Below are 19,309 nucleotides of genomic sequence, written 5' to 3' on the forward strand. Positions count from 1 at the left end.
TGTAACATTAACTTGTTTGGTTGAAGGTTATATTTTAAGTTATATTACACCAATTACTTAAATGCCCTCATAGAAATTGAAAGGTGTAAATTACAAGTTTTTTTTTTCATAATTAAAAATTTAACAAGATGCTTCTAATAATAATAATGATAATGATAATAATAATAATAATAATAATAATAATTATTATTATTATTATTATTATTATTATTATTATTATTATTATTATTATTATTATTGAATAATGAGGTCTATGTAATGAATAGAAGAGAAATAAATGAGGGCAATTTTGAAATATTGAAAAGTAATCTCACATTACCTAACTCAAACTTGGTAATCACATTACCTCAAATATACTCCCATTTCTTACGTGGCAGTAATCTTGCATTACTTACCCTCTCAGATTACCTAAACCAAACATGGTAATCTAAGATTACCTTTCTTAGATTACCAAGGTAATCTGAGATACCTTGAACCAAACGCCCCACATAATTTCCTTGAGGCAAGTTTAAGTCCTAATCCTAGTAACTGTTGGCGTAGCATTTGAAATACTTAGGATCTTTAGTTAAATGGATATCATCGTAGCGTTGGCAACCAGAAGGATACTATGATTTGGCGGCATTCATAGTTAGCCATCGAGACCAACCCTAGGATTCAAACTTCTCTAGTCCTTGAGCTCAGTAATGCACCAGTTTGTAGTTTGGTTGACCTGAATATTGAGGACTCTGATTTCGCCCAGCTACGAGGATTCTTGTTCTGGTGGAGGTGACAAAAGGGGAATAAATTCGATTAAGAGTGAGTATAGGTAGTTAGTTGGTAATATTTCGGCCACCTAGGGTTTTCTTAGCTGGAATAAAATATAGAATTTGAAAATTCCCCAAGTGGCGTAATTTTCTATGCGGGAGCGGTGAGCAATATCCTACCTACTACATCTCAACTAGTCTTGAAGAGATTTGAGGTGGATAATCTTTGCTCCATTTGTAGATTGGAGGAGATTACAGACCATGTTTTTAGTGGATGTACCTATGCTTCACATATGGTTGGAGTGCACCATATGTACTATAACTACGGTATTGTATGAAATATGGAAATCAAGGAATAAACCAATTTTTGATTCGTGCATGCCTTCTCTTGCGGGTGTTGCGAGAAGGGTGATTAATGCTTTGACAACGTGGCAATTTGTAGCTATAGAGTGCATACAACGGTTTTTGACAACAGTAGCTTAGAGCAACCCTGAGTGGGCTATATCACGTGTAGAACAAAAGCTTTGATGATCCCGACAATGACAAAATCAACGTATGGATTTTATATCTTTAACAAAGATTATTCTTTTTTTTAAGGCTGAAAACGGCTCGTTGTTGTGTGATCCCGACCTCTTCTTACGAAGACTCTTGCTACAAGAAAGCTCACTCTTGGATGGATCATCGGCAAGAAGCTCCGAAATTTCACTGCTTGTTTGGTCCTGTTAAACTCCCTCGAATCCTGATTAGTTAATTTTATTAATAGGTCAATGAATATAGTTGCTACTCACTCTTCCTCAAGTGTGTGGGAATCGGAGCCTCAATTTTTTTTTTTTTTTTTTTTTTTGATAAAATGGGCCTTCATCTTGTATTCATCATCCTTTGAGCTAATATTATTCGTCTTTTGGCTTTTAAAAAAAATCTCATAATTCCACTTATATCCTCACGTTCAGACCAAAAATATGTCAAGAGATTGATGGTGCAAGAATTGAAGGCAGTAATAAAAAATTGTCAACAAATTATTGCATGGATAATGGTCCACACAATTGTGCGGATCATAAATATCAGGTATATTTTTAATATATTAAGAGTACATTATTTTTGTACTAAAGGTACGTTATTTTTGTATTGAAAGTATATTATATAAAATAATGTACACTTAGTATATTAAAAATGTATTTTAAAAATGTACTTTATGTACATAAATAATGTACCCTTAGTATATTAAAAATATACGGAGTACTTTTTATTTATGGTCCATGCAATAATAATTGAAAAACGTCTGCTCCTTTCAAGATTATTACTGTAATTATAAAGAGTATCGTACATAAGGAAACCATTTCCTTCATTTAGCATCTGAAATCGCCAAACAAACACGAAAGTAAGATAAAAAGAAATATGAAGTTTATATCCCAGAATCAAGTCTAAAGAATAGCAATATCTTAAATATAAGTGCAATCAAGCGGTAATAATACAAGAATTGCATTCCAATCTCACACTCTTGCAACCTGAAAACAACCAGAAATGGCAGAGCATTCGTTCTTTGGTGTTATGTGCATGAGAAGTCTATGCACCACTGCTCTTAAGCTGGAGTTGTTTTCTTTCTCATCGTCCAAAAGGCAGTGTAGTATCGATGCTGCAGTTACAAGAATTAACTTCAGGACATGTCTGGGTTTGAAGCTTAAGAAAGTACAATCCATTACAATCTTTGGAACACAGCAGAAATTTACAGAATAGTTCAGTCGATGACAAGAAAATGTTCAGACACGCAACTCATGATTATGTTATCCTAGGCCCTGTTAATTTTAGCTTCTCTAAACATGGAACACCTTCTGGCAAAGGAGTGCATTTCAGCATTTTCAATCATATGATGTAGTTCTAAGCAGTTTAAAGGTCTTATCCAAATAGATGTATGCCTCTTACCTACCCTTTTAGTAATTTACATTTGTTCCCATGGTGAAACTCACCATTTTATCTGAACCAATAACATATTAAGTTCACCTAAAATTTAGTTTAGATAATATTAATCTTTTTTTGAACTAATATTTAAAATATTTTTGGATATATTCATTTGAATGACATGTATATAAATATAAAATTTTTACTTCGAATTCTAATATAGTAATATATGTGAAATTTCAATATCTGATATCCGGTCCAAACTTGTATTACGATATAACATAACTAAAAATATCCAAAACCAATAATCAATTGAGTTCATTCAAAATATTAAACTTGGTATAGAGTTTAATTTTTAATTTTGATAATGTAAATAATGTCTAACTTTAAGCATAAGCAAATAAGTTATGTTTAAATAAGTAATGCAAGTAGAAAAGATAGAACTATAGAATATGATAATAAGTAAAAGAAGATGATAATGAATGTAAACATAGTAATAAATAAATATGTAAGAAGATAATGGTGAGAATGTGGTCATAGTGAAATATAGCCAAATAGATGATAGATGATTCTGTTTTCTAAATATAGAAAACAGTTTTTAATAGTTTTTCAGTTTTCTGCAGAACTGAAAAATTGTTTCCTGTTTTCAAAATGGAAAATTGTGCTAGTAAACATGTTTTTTGTTTTCTGTTCTCCAATTCTCTAGTTTTTTCAGAAAACTGAACAAAATTTCCAGTTAGTAACGGGCCCTAGCTGTTCCATTGGTCTCAACTCTCAAGGAGGTGATATTCTGATATATCGTAAATTGCATAAATGTTTCATAGTGAGCTAGCCAGTACAGACAAATCCTTTGGAAAGTTGGGACTTTTTAATATATTACAGTAAAACAAAATGGCCGTGAGATAAATTGTTAAAATAAGTTCTTCAGACAAATTTAATTGCAGTACATATGGCTTTCTACTTTCTAGTCTAGATGATAGAGCAAAAAGAAGTTAAATAACCTTTCCTCCTAAAACATGCATCCAGAACAACTGAACTATATGTTGTTAATTACTAAAATTAACCCTTGTTTAACAACCCATGGAACATAATTCCCCCCTTCGCATTAAAATAGTAAAACTAACAGTTTCAAAAAACACCCCAAAAAAAAAAAAAGTGAACAAAGTTAATGTAAAAACAATAACAAGCTTACTTGCATCATTGAGCGTGGATTGGTTGTGTAAGTTGTCTCAATAGTTGATTCTTTCTGCAGTTCATAATGCCAATCCAGATTACTAAAGTTTTAAACAATACTGAAACTACAAAATACTAACACTAGCAGAACTCACCTCAAATTCAAATCCATAATGAAGAGCAACCTTTTTCACATCCTCTAGACTTAGCTCAATTGACATTTCCTGGAAATTGTAGGGATAACATCATGGGAAGGAAAAGCATAAGAGGCAGTATAAGATCTACTGTATTGACGAACATCTGCACTGAATCAGTCAAAGAGAGCTTACATCTTCCAGACTGTACATATCAGCAAAATGATAGAGCAAGGGCCCCAGGTTTATCCAGACCTGCCAACAAATTGCAGTTTAGTTATAAAGAGATACGGAAAAGTGAACTTTAGGTCGCTTAAAACTAAAGCACTTACTCCACCATCTTTTAAAATTTTTGAAATGACCTCAATGTATTCAACAATGTTGTGTGCAGTATCAAGGAAGAAACAAGTGACGACTGCATCCCAATATCCTGGAATAAATCATAAGAAAGTGCTTAATCAAGACACTAGCGCAATCACACACACTTCAGGGAACTACATTAAGAATTCACCACAAATTATGGCAACACTATGCATAGAAATGCCTAAGAGTTTAGAGATAACAATGTCAATGCACGACCAAGAGACAATACATTCAATACATTTTTTAAACTGCTACCTAGGTGTACCATGATGTGTTTTGTTTCGCACTAGTTTCTAAGATGATATATGCATGGCAATTTCAAAAAGAGGAAAAAATAAACTTCACAATGGTAGTTAGGCCCATTTATGAACCAAGGTGGATATATAAAAAAAAATCTAGTTTTTCCCGTAAAGTGACTATATATTTGAATCTGAAAGTAAAAGTGTAGAGCAGCATGCACCTCCCAAACAGAAAATCCTCTAGGAGAGTTAGTGTAAAAAAGACAAGGCAAGCTCAACTGTCAAGTGTACAACACAAGAACCAGTTTACTTTTCTCTGTGTTCTCAAGTTGTGAGAATAGAAAGAAACCTGTAATGATTCCATATTCCTACCTTCTTGACTTGGATCACTGTAAACTTCAACAAAATCACCACCACACATAGAAAAACCTTCAGTAATTCCTGCACTGTTTACAAAGGTACAAAATGAGGATTAGATCAGAAAAGAGACATAATGACCATGTTTTGAATCCTTTAAGTAAATTAACTAGATCATAATAACTAAAAAATCATCCATCTGCCTTGGTTTTCAGAAATACCCTTTTATTCATAAATCATAAGTGCTATCAACATAGATCTGACCTTTACTAACCAAGATGTAAAGAATTACAGAATCATCTATCATCTATTTGGCTATATTTCACTATAACCACATTCTCACCATTATCTACTTACATATTTATTCATTACTATGATTACATTTATTATCATCTTCTTTTACTTATCATCATCTTCTATCTTTTCTACTTGCATTACTTATTTAAACATAACTTATTTGCTTATGCTTAAAGTTACTTAGTTAGACATTATTTACATTATCAAAATTAAAAATTAAACTCTATACCAAGTTTAATATTTTGAATGAACTCAATTGATTATTGGTTTGGATATTTTTAGTTATGTTATATCGTAATACAAGTTTGGACCGGATATCGGATATTGAAATTTCACATATTAGAATTCGAAGTAAAAATTATATATTTATATACATGTCATTCAAATGAATATATCCAAAAATATTTTAAATATTAGCTAAAAAAAAAAAGATTAATATTATCTAAACTAAATTTTAGATGAACTTAATATGTTATTGGTTCGGATATATTTCTAGTTATGTTATATACAGATATAAATTTGGTTTGGATATCAAATGTAAAAATCTTACATATATTGGACTTAAAAGTAAAAGATATATTTATTCTATTGGACTTAAAACTTGATCCTAAGTCTATAAAGTGCATTTTCTTGGGTTATCCAAGTACTCAGAAAGGGTACTGGTGTTATTCTCCTGATTTGGGACGATACTTAGTTTCTGCTAATGTCACTTTCTTTGAGGATACGGTGTTTAGTAGGGGTGTCTCCGATTGTAGTTCCGTTTCATTGGTAGATGATTTCCTTACATACACTATTACTGTCCCTTCCTCCTTGGTTGAGTCTGGAGCTAAGCCCCCTATTACACAAGTATATCACGTAAGGCAAAGAGACGATACACAAGCAATTCCACCAATGAGTCCTGCCTTGCCAGAATCTTCGTCAACAAATCTGGATCTCCCTATTGCCCTTCGAAAAGGTAAACGCCGTTGTGTTCATCCCCTTTCTTCTTGTGTCGTATACCCGCTTGTCGTCCTCTTCATGTGCTTTTGTGACTCAATTAGATTCTGTCTCGATCCCAAAGTCCATAAGTCAGGCTCTGTCTCATGATGGCTGGAGGCATGCAATGGTAGAAACAATGGTAGCTCTTGAGGAGAATCAGACTTGGGATCTTGTTGATCTCCCGGCTGGTAAGATTGCTATTGGGTGTAAGTGGGTTTATGTGGTTAATGAAACCTGATGTCTTTGTTGCTAGATTGAAGGCACGCTTGGTGGCTAAGGGTTATGCACAGACGTATGGTATAGATTATACAGAGACATTTTCCCCAGTGGCAAAATTGACTTATGTCCGTATATTAATTTCTTTAGCTGCTACTAATCATTGGCCTTTGTACTAGTTAGATGTGAAGAAGTTAGATGTGAAGAATGCCTTTATGCATGGTGATTTATCTGAGGAAGTCTATATGGAGCAACCACCTGGGTTTGTTGCTCAGGGAGAGTCTAGGAAGGTGTGCAAACTGAAGAAATCTCTTTACGGTTTGAAACAGTCACCACATGCGTGGTTTGGTAGATTTAGCAGTGCAGTCATCAAGTTTGGGATGCAGAGAAGTGCGTGTGATCATACTATTTTTTATAAGCGTACTAACTATGGTTGTGTTTTGTTGATAGTGTATGTGGATGACATAGTAATCACAGCGATGATACGGGTGGAATTGATGCCCTTAAATCCTTCCTTGGGTCCGAGTTCCATACTAAAGATCTAGGAGTTCTAAAACATTTCCTAGGCATTGAGATTGCTCGCTCCAGGAAAGGCATATTTCTTTCACAAAGGAAATGTGTTAGACCTGCTTCAGGACACTGGGTTGCTAGGATCGAAGCCGTGTGAGTCTACCATGGATCAAGGGGTCAAACTTGTGGCTGGAGAGGGGGAAGCCTTTGAAAATCCAGAGAGGTATAGGAGGTTGGTAGGGAAGCTTAATTACCTCACGATTACCCATCCGGGTATTGATTTTTTAGTAAGCGTGGTGAGCCAGTTTATGAGTGCACCAACGCAGACTCATTGGGAAGCGGCTATGCGAATCGTGATGTATCTGAAGAGTGCTCCTGGAAAAGGGATTTTGTATGATGATCATGGACATGTGGATATTGAGGCGTTTTCTGATGCTGATTGGGTTGGGGTCGCCTAGTGACAGAAGGGTTGGGGTCGCCTAGTGACAGAAGGTTTGTGAAGGGGTACTGTGTGTTTGTAGGAGACAATCTAGTTTTGTGGAAGAACAAGAAGCAGAGTGTTGTGGCACGGTCTAGTGTAGAGTCATAGTACCGGGCTATGACTCATGTGACAAGTGAAATAGTCGAGGTGCACAATATCTTGAGTGAAGTTGGTGTGGAGATGAAGTTGCCAGTGAAGTTGTGGTGTGATAACCGTGCTACGATACACATTACAAAGTAAGCATATTGAAGTTGATTGTCACTTTATACGAGAAAAGGTGCAACAAGGGTTGATATCTAATGTATCAATTGGGCTGACCTATTTACAAAGGGGCTTAGTAGGAGTCGGGTTATTTATATATGTAACAAGCTGGGCATGGTCGATATCTATGCTCCAACTTGAGGGGAGTGTTAGAGAATGTTAAGGGGAGTTGAGAGAGTTGCTCTCATCTACTCATTTTGAATTTAAAATGAGTGGTTGAGGTGCTTGGCTGATACTATTCTAGCTTGTATAAATAGCTACCTGTACAGTGTTCCTTTTCATCAGTAAATACACACAGTTCAGGTTCTACAAAGATAAATCAAAAGTTTCCCATGTAAGAATAAAACTGAATATCCACAATGAAAAAAGATAAGTCAAAAGTTGGATTTAGGTCTTGTATTGACAAGGAGATTCACTGATAGGATATATAAAGCTGAAAGAAGAATATGATATGTGGCAAAGAAATGATAAAAACCTAGCAGGGTGAATATCTGGAATTGACACAGGGCGAAGCAGATCATTATCTGAAAGTGAATTGCAATTGCTGTGTATCCAAGGAAAGATGGTCCACTCCCTAGCGGTTTGAGTGCTAATAAAACAAAAAGCAACCCAACATCAGAACTACAACACCAAGATTTTGTTGAATAATGGATGATTAATACATTCTTACGCATTAAGAATAAAACTGGAGCAGATCATCATGTAGTATGAAAATTCATTTCCTTGACTCACAAATCCTGTTAAATAAAAAATATACATACATATATATATATATATATATTCAGAATGTGATGGTAACATTCAGAATCCATAATAACTGCCACACAAACAAATAAGCTTACCAAGACAAGAAATTTCCAAAGCAAGCCTTCCAAGTCCAGCACCAGGAACTAAACAGGTTGGAGGACTAGCCAACGAAGAACAGCAATTTCAGTATTCACCAACTGATAAAAATAGGGCATACATAGTTACTCATAGAAGGAATATAGTAACACACTTTTCTTTGCAACGATTAGGAAACAGTCTTTCAAGTTCTTCCAGGATCGGCTTGTAGCATTGATCACGTTCCTTTTGCCCCTGTAAGCATACACCAAAACAAAATGCAAGTAATGCATGTTTAGCCCAACTAGATAAGAGGAAAAATAAAAAAGGGTTTATGATAAGAAATTTTCAGAATATATTTCTAGTTAATGTTTCTTGAGTCAAATTTATTTTTATGTAAGTATTGAACAAACTGACTCCAAAAAAATAGATTACACAAAATGAATGGGGCAGAGGGAGTGCAACAAAAGTGAGGAGTGAAAAGGATGAAGAACCACAAATACCTCAGCTGCCCAATCTCTTACAATATTTCTTATAATACACCTGACCTGGCAATGATGATTAAGTTAAGAAAGAAAAACAAAGATGATGAATAGATTACCGAAGTATAAAGTTTCATTAGTACATGTAAAGTTGATGATGAATAGATTACTAAAGTATAAAGTTTCATTAGTACATGTAAAGTTGATGCATTAACCCTTGGGAGGAAAGAGAGGAGGGGGGAGGCCAAAGGGGAGGATGCGATTTCTCTATGTCCACTTCCTTGTATTTTATTATCCAGAGCAACAATACTTGAGAAAGCAAAATGAACACAAATCTTAAATGCATTAACCCAATATTGCCTATGATTTGGGTAGTCTAAATGTCAGCTAATAATTGTAAATAAGATGAGACATAAAGAAAAATATACCTTATCTACATCTACTAATGGAACATGTGACCGTGACAATGGGCTCAACCATCTAGGAGACGATGAAGAAATCTGAAACAGAAATCATTTGCAAAGGAAAAAAAGAGATAAGGAAATAGGCTAATACTGATTAAAGAGAATATAACAGGGAAATGTTATAATTGGTAATTTGGCGGGGTCCATATTCTGTCTTGTTTTGCTTTTAGCCTTAAGAATACAACTTTTCCCATCATGCTTCAAAATTGATACAAGAATAATCATGACTTTATAAGAGCTTTAGTTCTAAAGAAGAAGCTACACCTTCTCATGAATGGATTAAAATAGTTTTTAGTAGACTTTTCAACATTCTTATCACTCTTTTAATCTAGCACCCACACACATGTGGTATATCTTAGGAACTTATAGTTAGAACTTACATTCTCATTGCAACTAGCAGAAGGAAATTGTTTCCCCAGATCTTGGAATTCCTTACACCAATCATCGCCAACACTATTTGTGTTATTCTGATGTTTTAAACCACTGCTTAAACTCACATCATTCAACTCATTTGAATGCTCAATTTTCTCCTCCTGTGGTGGTCTACAAAGGTTAAGTTCATTGAGAACACAAAATAAAAGGAAGCAATAAAGACTTCAACTTCAAGAAATTCTCGAAAAGAATGGAAGACAATGGAGAGACCTTAATAGCAACACATGTCCCAGAAATACCACCACCATGTTCCTCAGAGCTTGGTTTAACAGATTCCTTACAGTTCAGTCCACAACATCTAGTTGTGATGTTATCTAGATGTTGGTCTTGGCAAATATCAGTATCCTGGCTCAAATCTAGTGGGGGCTCAAATGCCTGCCAAGCAATGAGCAATGAACATTGTCCTCAAATGCACCTCCAAGAACCAGAAACCCAACAAAATTATAACAAACCAAATTTGTGGAACGGTAGGAAAATGGGGAAAAAAGTGCTAATGATATCACAAATCACCTTCAGCATTTCGAATATGAAATATGAATTTTGAGCAATACACCTGCAGTATAAAGAGATAATTAACTTGAATCAGCAAAATACACTGATTAGTAACTTACTTAGTATGTTTCAGCTTATTTTTTAATTTTGAGCACAATGAGTTATATAACATGGAGCCCAGTAAAAAAAACTACTTTTAGCACAGAATAAATTATGTTTATTAAAACTAACCTCTTCTTTTAGAGTCACATATGGGATTGAAATTAAATCATAACTTTGGAAGTGGAAGATGATTTACATGGATAGAAAAAGGTCATGTTAAGTATCCAGTGTCTTAACCATTACAAACAAGACTTCCATTATTTTCTTTCATGTCAGATCACATTCAATCCTCTCCCTAGTACTGCTCCCTTCTTATTAGACTCAAACTTATCCACTGAACTAGAGAGAGAGAGAGAGAGTGTGTGTGTGTGTATCCAAATCAACACAGCCAATATTCTGAAAGCAATTACATGCCCAATTACCAGGTCACTATTGTGACTAGCCTCTGATAGCTAACTCGAGACAAACAGTAATTTAATAGGCTTGTCACTACCACAGCAACCATCCCGTTCTTGAGAACTTGTGAAGAAGATTGATTTAATAGTTTTTGAATGAAATAAACTTTAGCTCCTTGAGTATGAAAAAACATTATCACCTTTAATATGAAATAAGACAAATATATTTACCATCTAAGTTTCTGAAACTTCAAAGGGAGATGAGATAGGATAACCTGTAAAATAACATTCATAAATCAGAAAAATCTAGATTTAGAAAACAAAATTGACACAAATAACATGGGCACCAAACTTCAAAGAAACATGCAGGAAAAATTATTGTTGGAAAACTAAGAGTTTAAGAGTCAACATCACTAAATCATCAAATGTGGTCAAACAAAGAGTTATGAATCTAAGCTCTATTTTGTACCTTTCTTTGACTATAAATACTAGGCTCTTGTAAACTATCCAATCAAGTAATCAAGCAATCCTTTTAATCTTCTATTATAATATTTTATCTGTCAATCCCTAGTTATTGTCATATGTTCTTTACTTGCAGCTTCCACATTTCAGGCAGGTGGTAGATCTTTGCCAACTGTTGACCTCTGAACTCATTAATTCTTATCATGGCATCACCGCCGCATTTCAGGGCTTCAGGCTTCTTTCTGGCATGTTTCAGGTGAGATTACTGTCCAAATAAATGATTGCTAGTGGTCAGTATATATCTGCCTCTAATGCAAGCTATAAACAGTCTTCTCCTGTACACTTGAATAGTTGAATTCCACCTATCTTATTAAAAATATTGCTCCTAATGGTCATCGTTCTATAATTTAAACAATATACAGTATTACTACTCCTAAGAACTCCATTAAATTATATTGGAGGCTTCATTAAAATGGCTTGTTAGGCAAGGAAGTAGCTGAACTAGTAATAACACCTGACACTATGATTCATCTCTCATGTCAAATCCACCTCAACCCCACAGCATGAAGAAGAGAATTGAAAAGTGAAAAGAAAAGGAAAGTACAATAATTAATAGGATTCAAAAGGTGCAATTTTCTAGAGCACCACTTTCTGTAATTCTTTGAGGGGTGATATGAAACTCTATAGCCAATACTCAGTAGAACAAAAGTGGTAAGTTGCCAAACAGGTCATGACGGGTATCAGATTAACTACAAGGTGTGGGCTTAGTTTGTTTGGAAAGAGAGGCGATGAGTGAAGTTCACTATGCACTGAATAGTCATTCAGTTGATCAGGAGAACACAAACTCTACATGCAAAATAATGAAAATGTATATAAAAAGGAAAGCACAAACAACCAGCACTAATGGAAAAAGAAAAGCAGTCTACCCATTTAAATGTCTTGGGTGCCAAGACTTTAAGTAACTTTTTAACCTGACACCAGTAAGCTAAAAACTAAAACATCAAGCGTGCATTCTACTTAATGTGAAAAAGCAGAATTAATTTGCCAAACATACATTTTAGTTTGTAAAGCTAATGGACAGGTGATCATGAAAGCATTACATGCAAAAAGACTTACAATATGAAATTTACAGGGTGCAATACAGTACCTTGTGTGCTTGTGGTAACTTTCTGAAAGATCTTTCATATCTTTTTATATCTTCCTCCGAAGCTTCAGGATAGCTGCAAAGCAATTTGTTCAAGACGTTAACAGGTAAAAGTACCAAAACTGTAGACTTTAACATGTAATTTCCAATGGCACAGAGCACCATGATTACTAGAGTAAATAGACCAGAGAAAACTATCTAGAACACTAATATTCAATGTACCGACATTCCCAAAAAAAAAAAAAAAAAAAAAAAAAAAAGAATAGCAACAGACCAACTACTGAACAGAAGAACAAGGCTTAATCCTTAAACCCCAGGGTATAGGTAATTGATGAGGCATCGAGATATTAATCCTATTACTATCAAACGCAAAATACTTGAGAATTATTTTTTATTTTTTATTCACATTTAAAACGTGCATATCCAGTATATATACGTGAGTACATACTTGATGTATGCGCTAATGATGCGCCTTAGGGCTTTAACTTCTAAGGCTTCTTCGAGTTTCCTCCGACGCTCCACGGCTTCAGCTTCGGCTTCGGCTTCGGTGTTCAACATTTCCGACGACCCCTCTTCGACTGTATCTCCGACAGAGTATGCTGCTACAGTTCAACCTGTTGAATGGAAATCCCCTTCAATCTTCAGGCTAGCAAATATGCTCCCCTACCTATAATAAATAACAATTCACTCTGAAATCTGAATTTTTTAAAAAAAAAAAATTAATTGAATTTCTTCCACCGATATTCCATAAATACCCTTTCGTTTTTCTAGGGTGCTTTGGTTCCCAGAAAAGATGGTGGCAAACTGGAAATTCTTAGAGCCAATTAAATCATAAGTTCATAATGGAAAAAGAGGCACGGAAAATGTAGCGAAATTGTGAAATATGATTCTCTTATTTGAACGTCACAAAACTTTATAAAATTGAGTATTTAAATTTTTTAATCAATAAATGTAAATCTTGAATTAATACTAAACTTATAATTAGGCTTTGGTGATTTTACTTGTGTAACAGCCTTATAAGAAAGAACAAAATCAGAAGAGGGATATGGAAGAAGAATAGAGTTAGGGTTTGAGAGAAAGCAAAGAGAGTGAAGAGGAAATATAAATTTCATTCAAATCTTAACATAAAAATCCCATCATTACACTCCCTTGCTATATATAATCCACGGAAAAACTAACTCTCTAAAATCTCAACTGAATTCAATTAAAATAAATAAAATGGCAAATTGAATATCAAATATGCTCAGGATTGCAAAACAACGTCGTTGGATAGGACCAATTGATGCTAACCACTTGCCTCAAAATGACGTCGTCCAAGCCTTTATCAACGACCTCTAATTGTTGCTTCATACGACGTCGTTTCTTGCCCAGCTTGCTCCCGTCCCAGTTCAGCATTCTTCTTCCTTCCCTTTGCTTTCTTAAGCTTTCTCCTCTGCTTCTTCTCATTTGGTCCACCTTCCAGGGCTGTTACAACACCCCTCCTTGTAGATCGTTGTCCCTAAGGATCAAACATGGGAAATTAGCTTAGCACGTGATAGATAGTTTTCCCAAGTTGCCTCTTCCTTAGGTAAGTTAGTCCATTGCATTAAAATCTACACAATTGCCTTATTGTTCCTCTTGACCAACCCCTTCTCCAATGCAGCAACTGGTTGAGCTAAGACTTGCCCTTCATGACCAACTAAAGGTTGATTCATTTGTGGAACAACCCCATCTCCAATCCTCTTTTTAACTGTGAAATGTGAAACACGGGGTGCAATAGAGTTCTTAGTGGCAGTAGTAACTTGTAAGCAACATCTCCAATTTTCTCAATCACTTGGTAAGGTCCAAAGTACCTTGAAGAGAGTTTAAGATTGTTTCTTACTGCCACTGAAACTTGCCTATAAGGCTTAATTTTGAGGTACACCAAATCCCAGCCCTATCTCCAATGATCTTTCACTTATTCCCTTGTCTGGTTGTTGTTTCATCCTATTTTGAGCTTGCTATAAATTTTCCTTCAATGTTGTTGACGGTAATAACGTTATCGGTAAATAATAATAACGATAATCTAATAGCGATGTGTCAGAGAGACAATAGTGGTATTGCTCTAGTTCTTAGTATAGAAAGTACCGTGTGTCTTTGCTAGCTGAGGAGATCCCTATTTATACTTAGAGTCCCAACGGTAACAACACGGACATAAATGAGGAGCCTGGTCTTTAAGTCTCTCTCATCAATGGGGGCTTCAATGCTGTCTTCAATGTCAGTAAAGGTGGCACCTGTTGGGATTCCTGACCGTTGGAGTTTCTATTCGTTGGGTTCCCATGTGACGCTGAGTCAAGAGTCCATGCCCATTTGTGATCCGGGTCGGGTGCCAGCCTATTATCCTGTCACCAGTCCCCCCTACTCCTGAGTCAACGGATGTGTTTGGGTTGACTTGGGAGTAAAGTTGATTTTATTCGATCCTGTATAGAATTCTGCTTGATTTAGAATATGTGATTTTATTTTCCAAATCCCTAATTTGCCTTCCAAATCACTGATTTAAGCTTTCCAAATCCTTTCCTGCTTCACTTTACTTTTTTATCTCCACCACCTCTTCAATATAAAGCCCTGCCTGCGAGTAGTTTGAGAGCACTTTCGCAACAACTTCTTGCCACAGCTCTGTAAGTCTTTGCTGTCGTTATTATCTCGTATTTTATTTAATATATATAAATATATATTTATTTATTTATTTATTTATTATTTTTATTATTATTATTATTAAATTTTTTTATTTATTTATTTTTTTTATTTTTTTTATTTTTTATTTTTTTGCCTAGGCGCAGGGCCTTGGGTTGTGGCCGAGGCGTGCTCCTTGGCCATTTGGCCGAGGCGTGGCCTCGGCCTGTGACCGGGGCGCGGCCTCGGCCTGTGGCCGAGGCGCGGCCTCGACCTGTGGCCGAGGCGCGGCCTCGACCAGGCGGCCGAGGCGCGGCCTCGACCAGGCGGCCGAGGCGCGGCCTCGACCAGGCGGCCGAGGCGCGGCCTCGACCAGGCGGCCGAGGCGTGCTCCTCGGCCATTTGGCCGAGGCGTGGCCTCGGCCTGTGGCCGAGGCGCGGCCTCGGCCTTAGCAAATTTTTTTTTTTTTTTTTTTTTTTTAAGGCGCAAAGGCGTCGCCTCCTCGGCCATTTGGCCGAGGCGTGGCCGAGGCCTGTGGCCGGGGCGCGGCCTCGGCCTGTGGCCGAGGCGTGCTCCTCGGCCACGTTTCACGTTTTTTTTTTTTTTTTTTTTTTTTTGATATGCTTCGTTCCTGACAGGTACTTTCGTACCCGAGGCTTGCTAGCTTATTTGTAATCGTGAGGTTAGTGTCTTTGCTTTATGATGGATGCCACTCCTCTTATTGATATTGGAGAACTTGATTTTGATGAAGAATACCTTTGTGATGATTCCCCTCTTGATAATTTTCCCCCTATCCCGTTTTCTGTTGGTTCGTCCACACCTGGGCCCCAACAAAAAAGGAAGAAAAAACGCAAGGCTTCATACTCCGCTCTTGATAAGTCCCTTATCTTGTCCATACGACCTCAATTAGGGGGGCGGGATTGGGATGATATTAGTGGTCTCCTTAGTCCTGACGTTCTGACTCTCCCCCCTGACCCTCGGGGTAATATCACCGAGCCACCCATAGATAAGTATTTTGGGGTCCACCTTTTGTCGCTACAAGTTGGGTTGCGGTTTCCCCTCAATAGGTTTGTGGTAGAGTTTATGAACCACTACGAGATAGCCCCCGGCCAGCTTGTTCCCAATGGTCACCAGGTAATTGCGGGCTTTCTTGCTCTATGTAAGGACAAAGGGATAGAACCCACGCTAGATCTCTTCCAAGCTTTTTTCATAGTTGGTAGGGCTTCTCAGGAGGGTAAGGGATTCGTCCAGATTTCGAGCAGGCCACATTTCAAACTTTTTGAGGACCGTCCTACTTATAACAAGGATTGGAAACCAAAATATTTCTTTGTCACCCTCGTGGGTTGTCCGTCTCCCTTTCGTTTCTCGTGGGGATCCCATTTACGTTGTCCTCCCACTCTCGACATGAGTCCCTCCCTCCGCCGAGATGTAGATGATTTATTGGGAGATGGTCTTCTATCGATAGCTGATTATACTGCCGAGTGGAAGCTCGCGGGCTTAGGCTTCGTGAGGGCTCGTCCAGCTGTTCTTTCACCCACGGGTACTCTTCAGTTATCCTTCGGCATTTATTCGTCAACTACTAACTCTAACTTGTCTTCTTTTTATTGCAGGTACCATGTCTTCATCTTCGAGAACTAACCGATACTTGTCGCGACCGGATCCCCCCCCTAAGAAGAGCAAGGTGGAGAAAGGAAAAAGGAGTCAAGCCGAGGCCACGGAGGTGATGCCGCCTCCGCCAACACGCACGCCGACCCCATCCAAGATCGCGCGGACCCCGTCCAAGATCGTTGAGCGTACGCCTACCCCAACAAAGGTCACTGAGAGGGTGCGTACACCTGCTTCAGCCAAGGTTGACGAGGGGGTGACGGGGCCTCCACCGACTCGCACACCTACGGCCGTTACCTTTTCCCCTCAACCCCCCGAGGTGCAAGGAGACACTTCCAATGAGTCTAGCTCGCGTGTCCGGACCAACTTGATTCGATTGGGAATGGACGTGCCACCCGGAGCGTCGTTGATAAACAAGAGTCTTGACGCGGTTGAGTATGCTGCCCGTATCGCTCCTCCTGCGGACGTGGAACACCTTGTAGCCATGGATGTCAACATGCTGCAAGAGCGTTATCTCAGGCACAGTTTTGAGGTTAGTGTTTTTCATACTTAATGTTCCTCTCTGCCCTGGCGTGTGTCTTACGTTGTTTACTTTCAGGCCCTGCTAGAGGGACAGATCATTCATGACCAACGAGGGCGGGTGATGGACTCGCTCATTGAGGATGTTAAAATCAGGGACGCGGACAACAAAAGCCTCAAGGACTTGCTATCGATCCGGGAAGGGGCCTTGAGCAAGATGGAAGGCGAGCTTGGGGCGCTAAGGAAGGAACACCAAGCATTGTTGGCTCGGGCAGAGGCTATAAGCAAGATGGAGGGCGAGCTTGAAGCCCTAAGGAAGGAGCACGAAGCGGCTAAACTCGCCATTGTGAAGGAGCGGGAGGACCACGAGAGGACCCGTGCTGGCCACGCCGACGCCCTCGGCCGGGCTGTGGAGGTCTATAAGGATTCCGCCGAGTTTAAAGAGGACGTGATGCGCTATATGACTACTCCTGAGGCCATCCAGGAATTCCTCAAAACTGGGGCCGGTCAAGAAGCGGTGGAGGCCGAGGCACATGTGGCTTTTAGCATTGGGCGGTACACGAAGCAACAGGAGCTCTTTTCAATGCTGAAGGAGAAGGTTCCGAATTTTGACCCCGTGTCCCTTGGCTTGCCTATAATAGAGAAGAATCCGGATCCTGATGCTGAGGATGAATCCACACATGATGTTACGGGCGCTCGTGAGGACTCATTGGACGAGTTTCACGGCATTGATACTAGCAACGTCGCCAATGTTCCACTTGATCACATTATGATTGAGGAGTTCTCAGATCATGAGTAGCTTGTAGTCTTGGGATTTTCCCTTGCTTTCTAGCTTCGTTGTTGAACAATTTGTTTCTGTGTTTGGATAACTTGCTGATGTTTTTAAAATATTCGAAATAAACTAGTTACTTCGGAATTATCATGCTTTTTTTTTTTTTTTTTTTTTTTTTTGAGGCGCAGGGCCTTGGGCCGTGGGCGAGACGTTGCCTCGGCATGTGGCTGAGGCATGGCCTCAGCCATCTGGCCGAGGCGTCGCCTCGACCAGGAAGGCCGAGGCACGGCCCCGGCCATCTGGCCGAGGCGAGTGCCTCGGCTACTTGGCCGAGGCGCGACCTCGACCACCATCTGGCCGAGGCGAGTGCCTCGGCTACTTGGCCGAGGCGTGGCCTCGGCCTGTGGCCGAGGCGCGGCCTCGACCAGGCAGCCGAGTCGCGTGCCTCGGCTGAGGCTGAGGCGCGGCCTCAGCCAAATTTTATTTTATTTTATTTTTTTTTTAACATGGGCGGACCATGAGCACGAAATATCGTTTCGGAAAATTTTGTAAAAGATGGTACAAAACCTGTTTTATTAAGCAACATGGACGGACCATGAAAGTAAGGTACCATTTTCTAGACTCTTAGTATGTAGAGCGGACGGACCGCGATCGCCAAGCACTATCTCTAACGATTGCTATTACAAGGTTTTTAAGGAAAGTACTTGATCAAATGTTCCGAGTTCCATACCCGGTCAATCATTCTTCCCCCCGTAGTTTTTAACTTGTATGTCCCTGGGCGAACGACCTCCTCCACGACGTAAGGCCCCTCCCACTTTTTTGGCGAATTTTCCCCCTTCAAGGGGTTGGCTGGCTTCCCTTCTTCGCAGCACAAGGTCGCCGACTTGGAAGTAACGGGGTCGGACTTTCGCGTCGTGGTAGGACTTTAGCTGGCGACCGTAGTTCTCCATTTTGCAGAATGCCGCCTCTCTCTTTTCATCCAAAAAGTTTAGATCCACCCTTTGGTGGAGTTCATTTTGCTCTGACTCGAATTCCTCCACCCTTATACTAGGTATGATCACTTCCACCGGGGCCCGAGCTTCAAATCCGTAGGCGAGTGCGAACGGGGTTTCTCCGGTGGCCCTTCTTGGTGTCGTGCGATAGGCCCAGAGGATGCCATCGAGTTCCTCCACCCAGGCTCCGCCGGCTACTTCTAGCTTCTTCTTGAGGCCGTCGAGGATGGTTCTATTCGCATTCTCTACTTGCCCATTCGCCTGAGGATAAGATACCGCCACCCGGCTATGCTTAACGCCCCATCCTGCTAGGAATTCTGAAAATTCTCGTGCCTCGAACTGACGA

General features: G+C 38.8%; 2 protein-coding genes across 3 annotated transcripts; one reads left to right on the forward strand and one right to left on the reverse strand.

Moving 5' to 3' along the window:
* Nucleotides 1-2,064: 2,064 nt before the first annotated feature.
* On the reverse strand, nt 2,065-13,293 carry LOC109179120 (carnosine N-methyltransferase). 2 transcript variants are annotated; one of them, XM_019328691.1, is made up of 19 exons: nt 13,199-13,293; nt 12,892-13,110; nt 12,447-12,519; nt 11,069-11,112; nt 10,359-10,401; nt 10,059-10,223; nt 9,797-9,949; nt 9,381-9,452; nt 8,974-9,018; nt 8,646-8,725; nt 8,491-8,555; nt 8,319-8,385; nt 8,124-8,237; nt 4,921-4,994; nt 4,279-4,376; nt 4,142-4,201; nt 3,968-4,036; nt 3,832-3,885; nt 2,065-2,376 (listed from the first exon to the last, which is right to left on the reverse strand). In XM_019328691.1, exons 2-19 carry the CDS (start codon nt 12,999-13,001, stop codon nt 2,323-2,325), a joined length of 1,440 nt encoding a protein of 479 aa, XP_019184236.1. In that variant the 5' UTR covers nt 13,002-13,110; nt 13,199-13,293; the 3' UTR covers nt 2,065-2,322. The 2 variants fall into 2 exon arrangements, with proteins under 2 accessions (XP_019184236.1, XP_019184237.1); XM_019328692.1 differs by lacking the exon at nt 8,974-9,018.
* Nucleotides 13,294-15,777: 2,484 nt separating this feature from the next.
* On the forward strand, nt 15,778-17,998 carry LOC109179034. The gene is made up of 3 exons (XM_019328605.1): nt 15,778-16,615; nt 16,686-17,212; nt 17,279-17,998. The coding sequence occupies exons 1-3, from the start codon at nt 15,778-15,780 to the stop codon at nt 17,996-17,998; spliced, it is 2,085 nt and encodes a 694-aa protein (XP_019184150.1).
* The last annotated feature ends 1,311 nt before the right edge of the window (nt 17,999-19,309 follow it).

Source organism: Ipomoea nil, unplaced genomic scaffold (genome assembly GCF_001879475.1).
Source record: "Ipomoea nil cultivar Tokyo-kokei standard unplaced genomic scaffold, Asagao_1.1 scaffold0876, whole genome shotgun sequence".
Lineage (NCBI taxonomy): Eukaryota > Viridiplantae > Streptophyta > Magnoliopsida > Solanales > Convolvulaceae > Ipomoea > Ipomoea nil.

Coding starts and splice junctions, on each gene's coding strand:
- LOC109179120 (XM_019328691.1), bottom strand. CDS start 13,001: ATGTTGAACACCGAAGCCGAAGCCGAAGCTGAAGCCGTGGAGCGTCGG. Junction 9,950..10,058: donor GGACATGTGTTGCTATTAAG/GTCTCTCCATTG, acceptor AGACCACCACAG/GAGGAGAAAATTGAGCATTC. Junction 8,238..8,318: donor TCCAGTTTTATTCTTAATGC/GTAAGAATGTAT, acceptor TTGTTTTATTAG/CACTCAAACCGCTAGGGAGT.
- LOC109179034 (XM_019328605.1), top strand. CDS start 15,778: ATGGATGCCACTCCTCTTATTGATATTGGAGAACTTGATTTTGATGAA. Junction 16,616..16,685: donor AGCTGTTCTTTCACCCACGG/GTACTCTTCAGT, acceptor TTTTTATTGCAG/GTACCATGTCTTCATCTTCG. Junction 17,213..17,278: donor ATCTCAGGCACAGTTTTGAG/GTTAGTGTTTTT, acceptor GTTTACTTTCAG/GCCCTGCTAGAGGGACAGAT.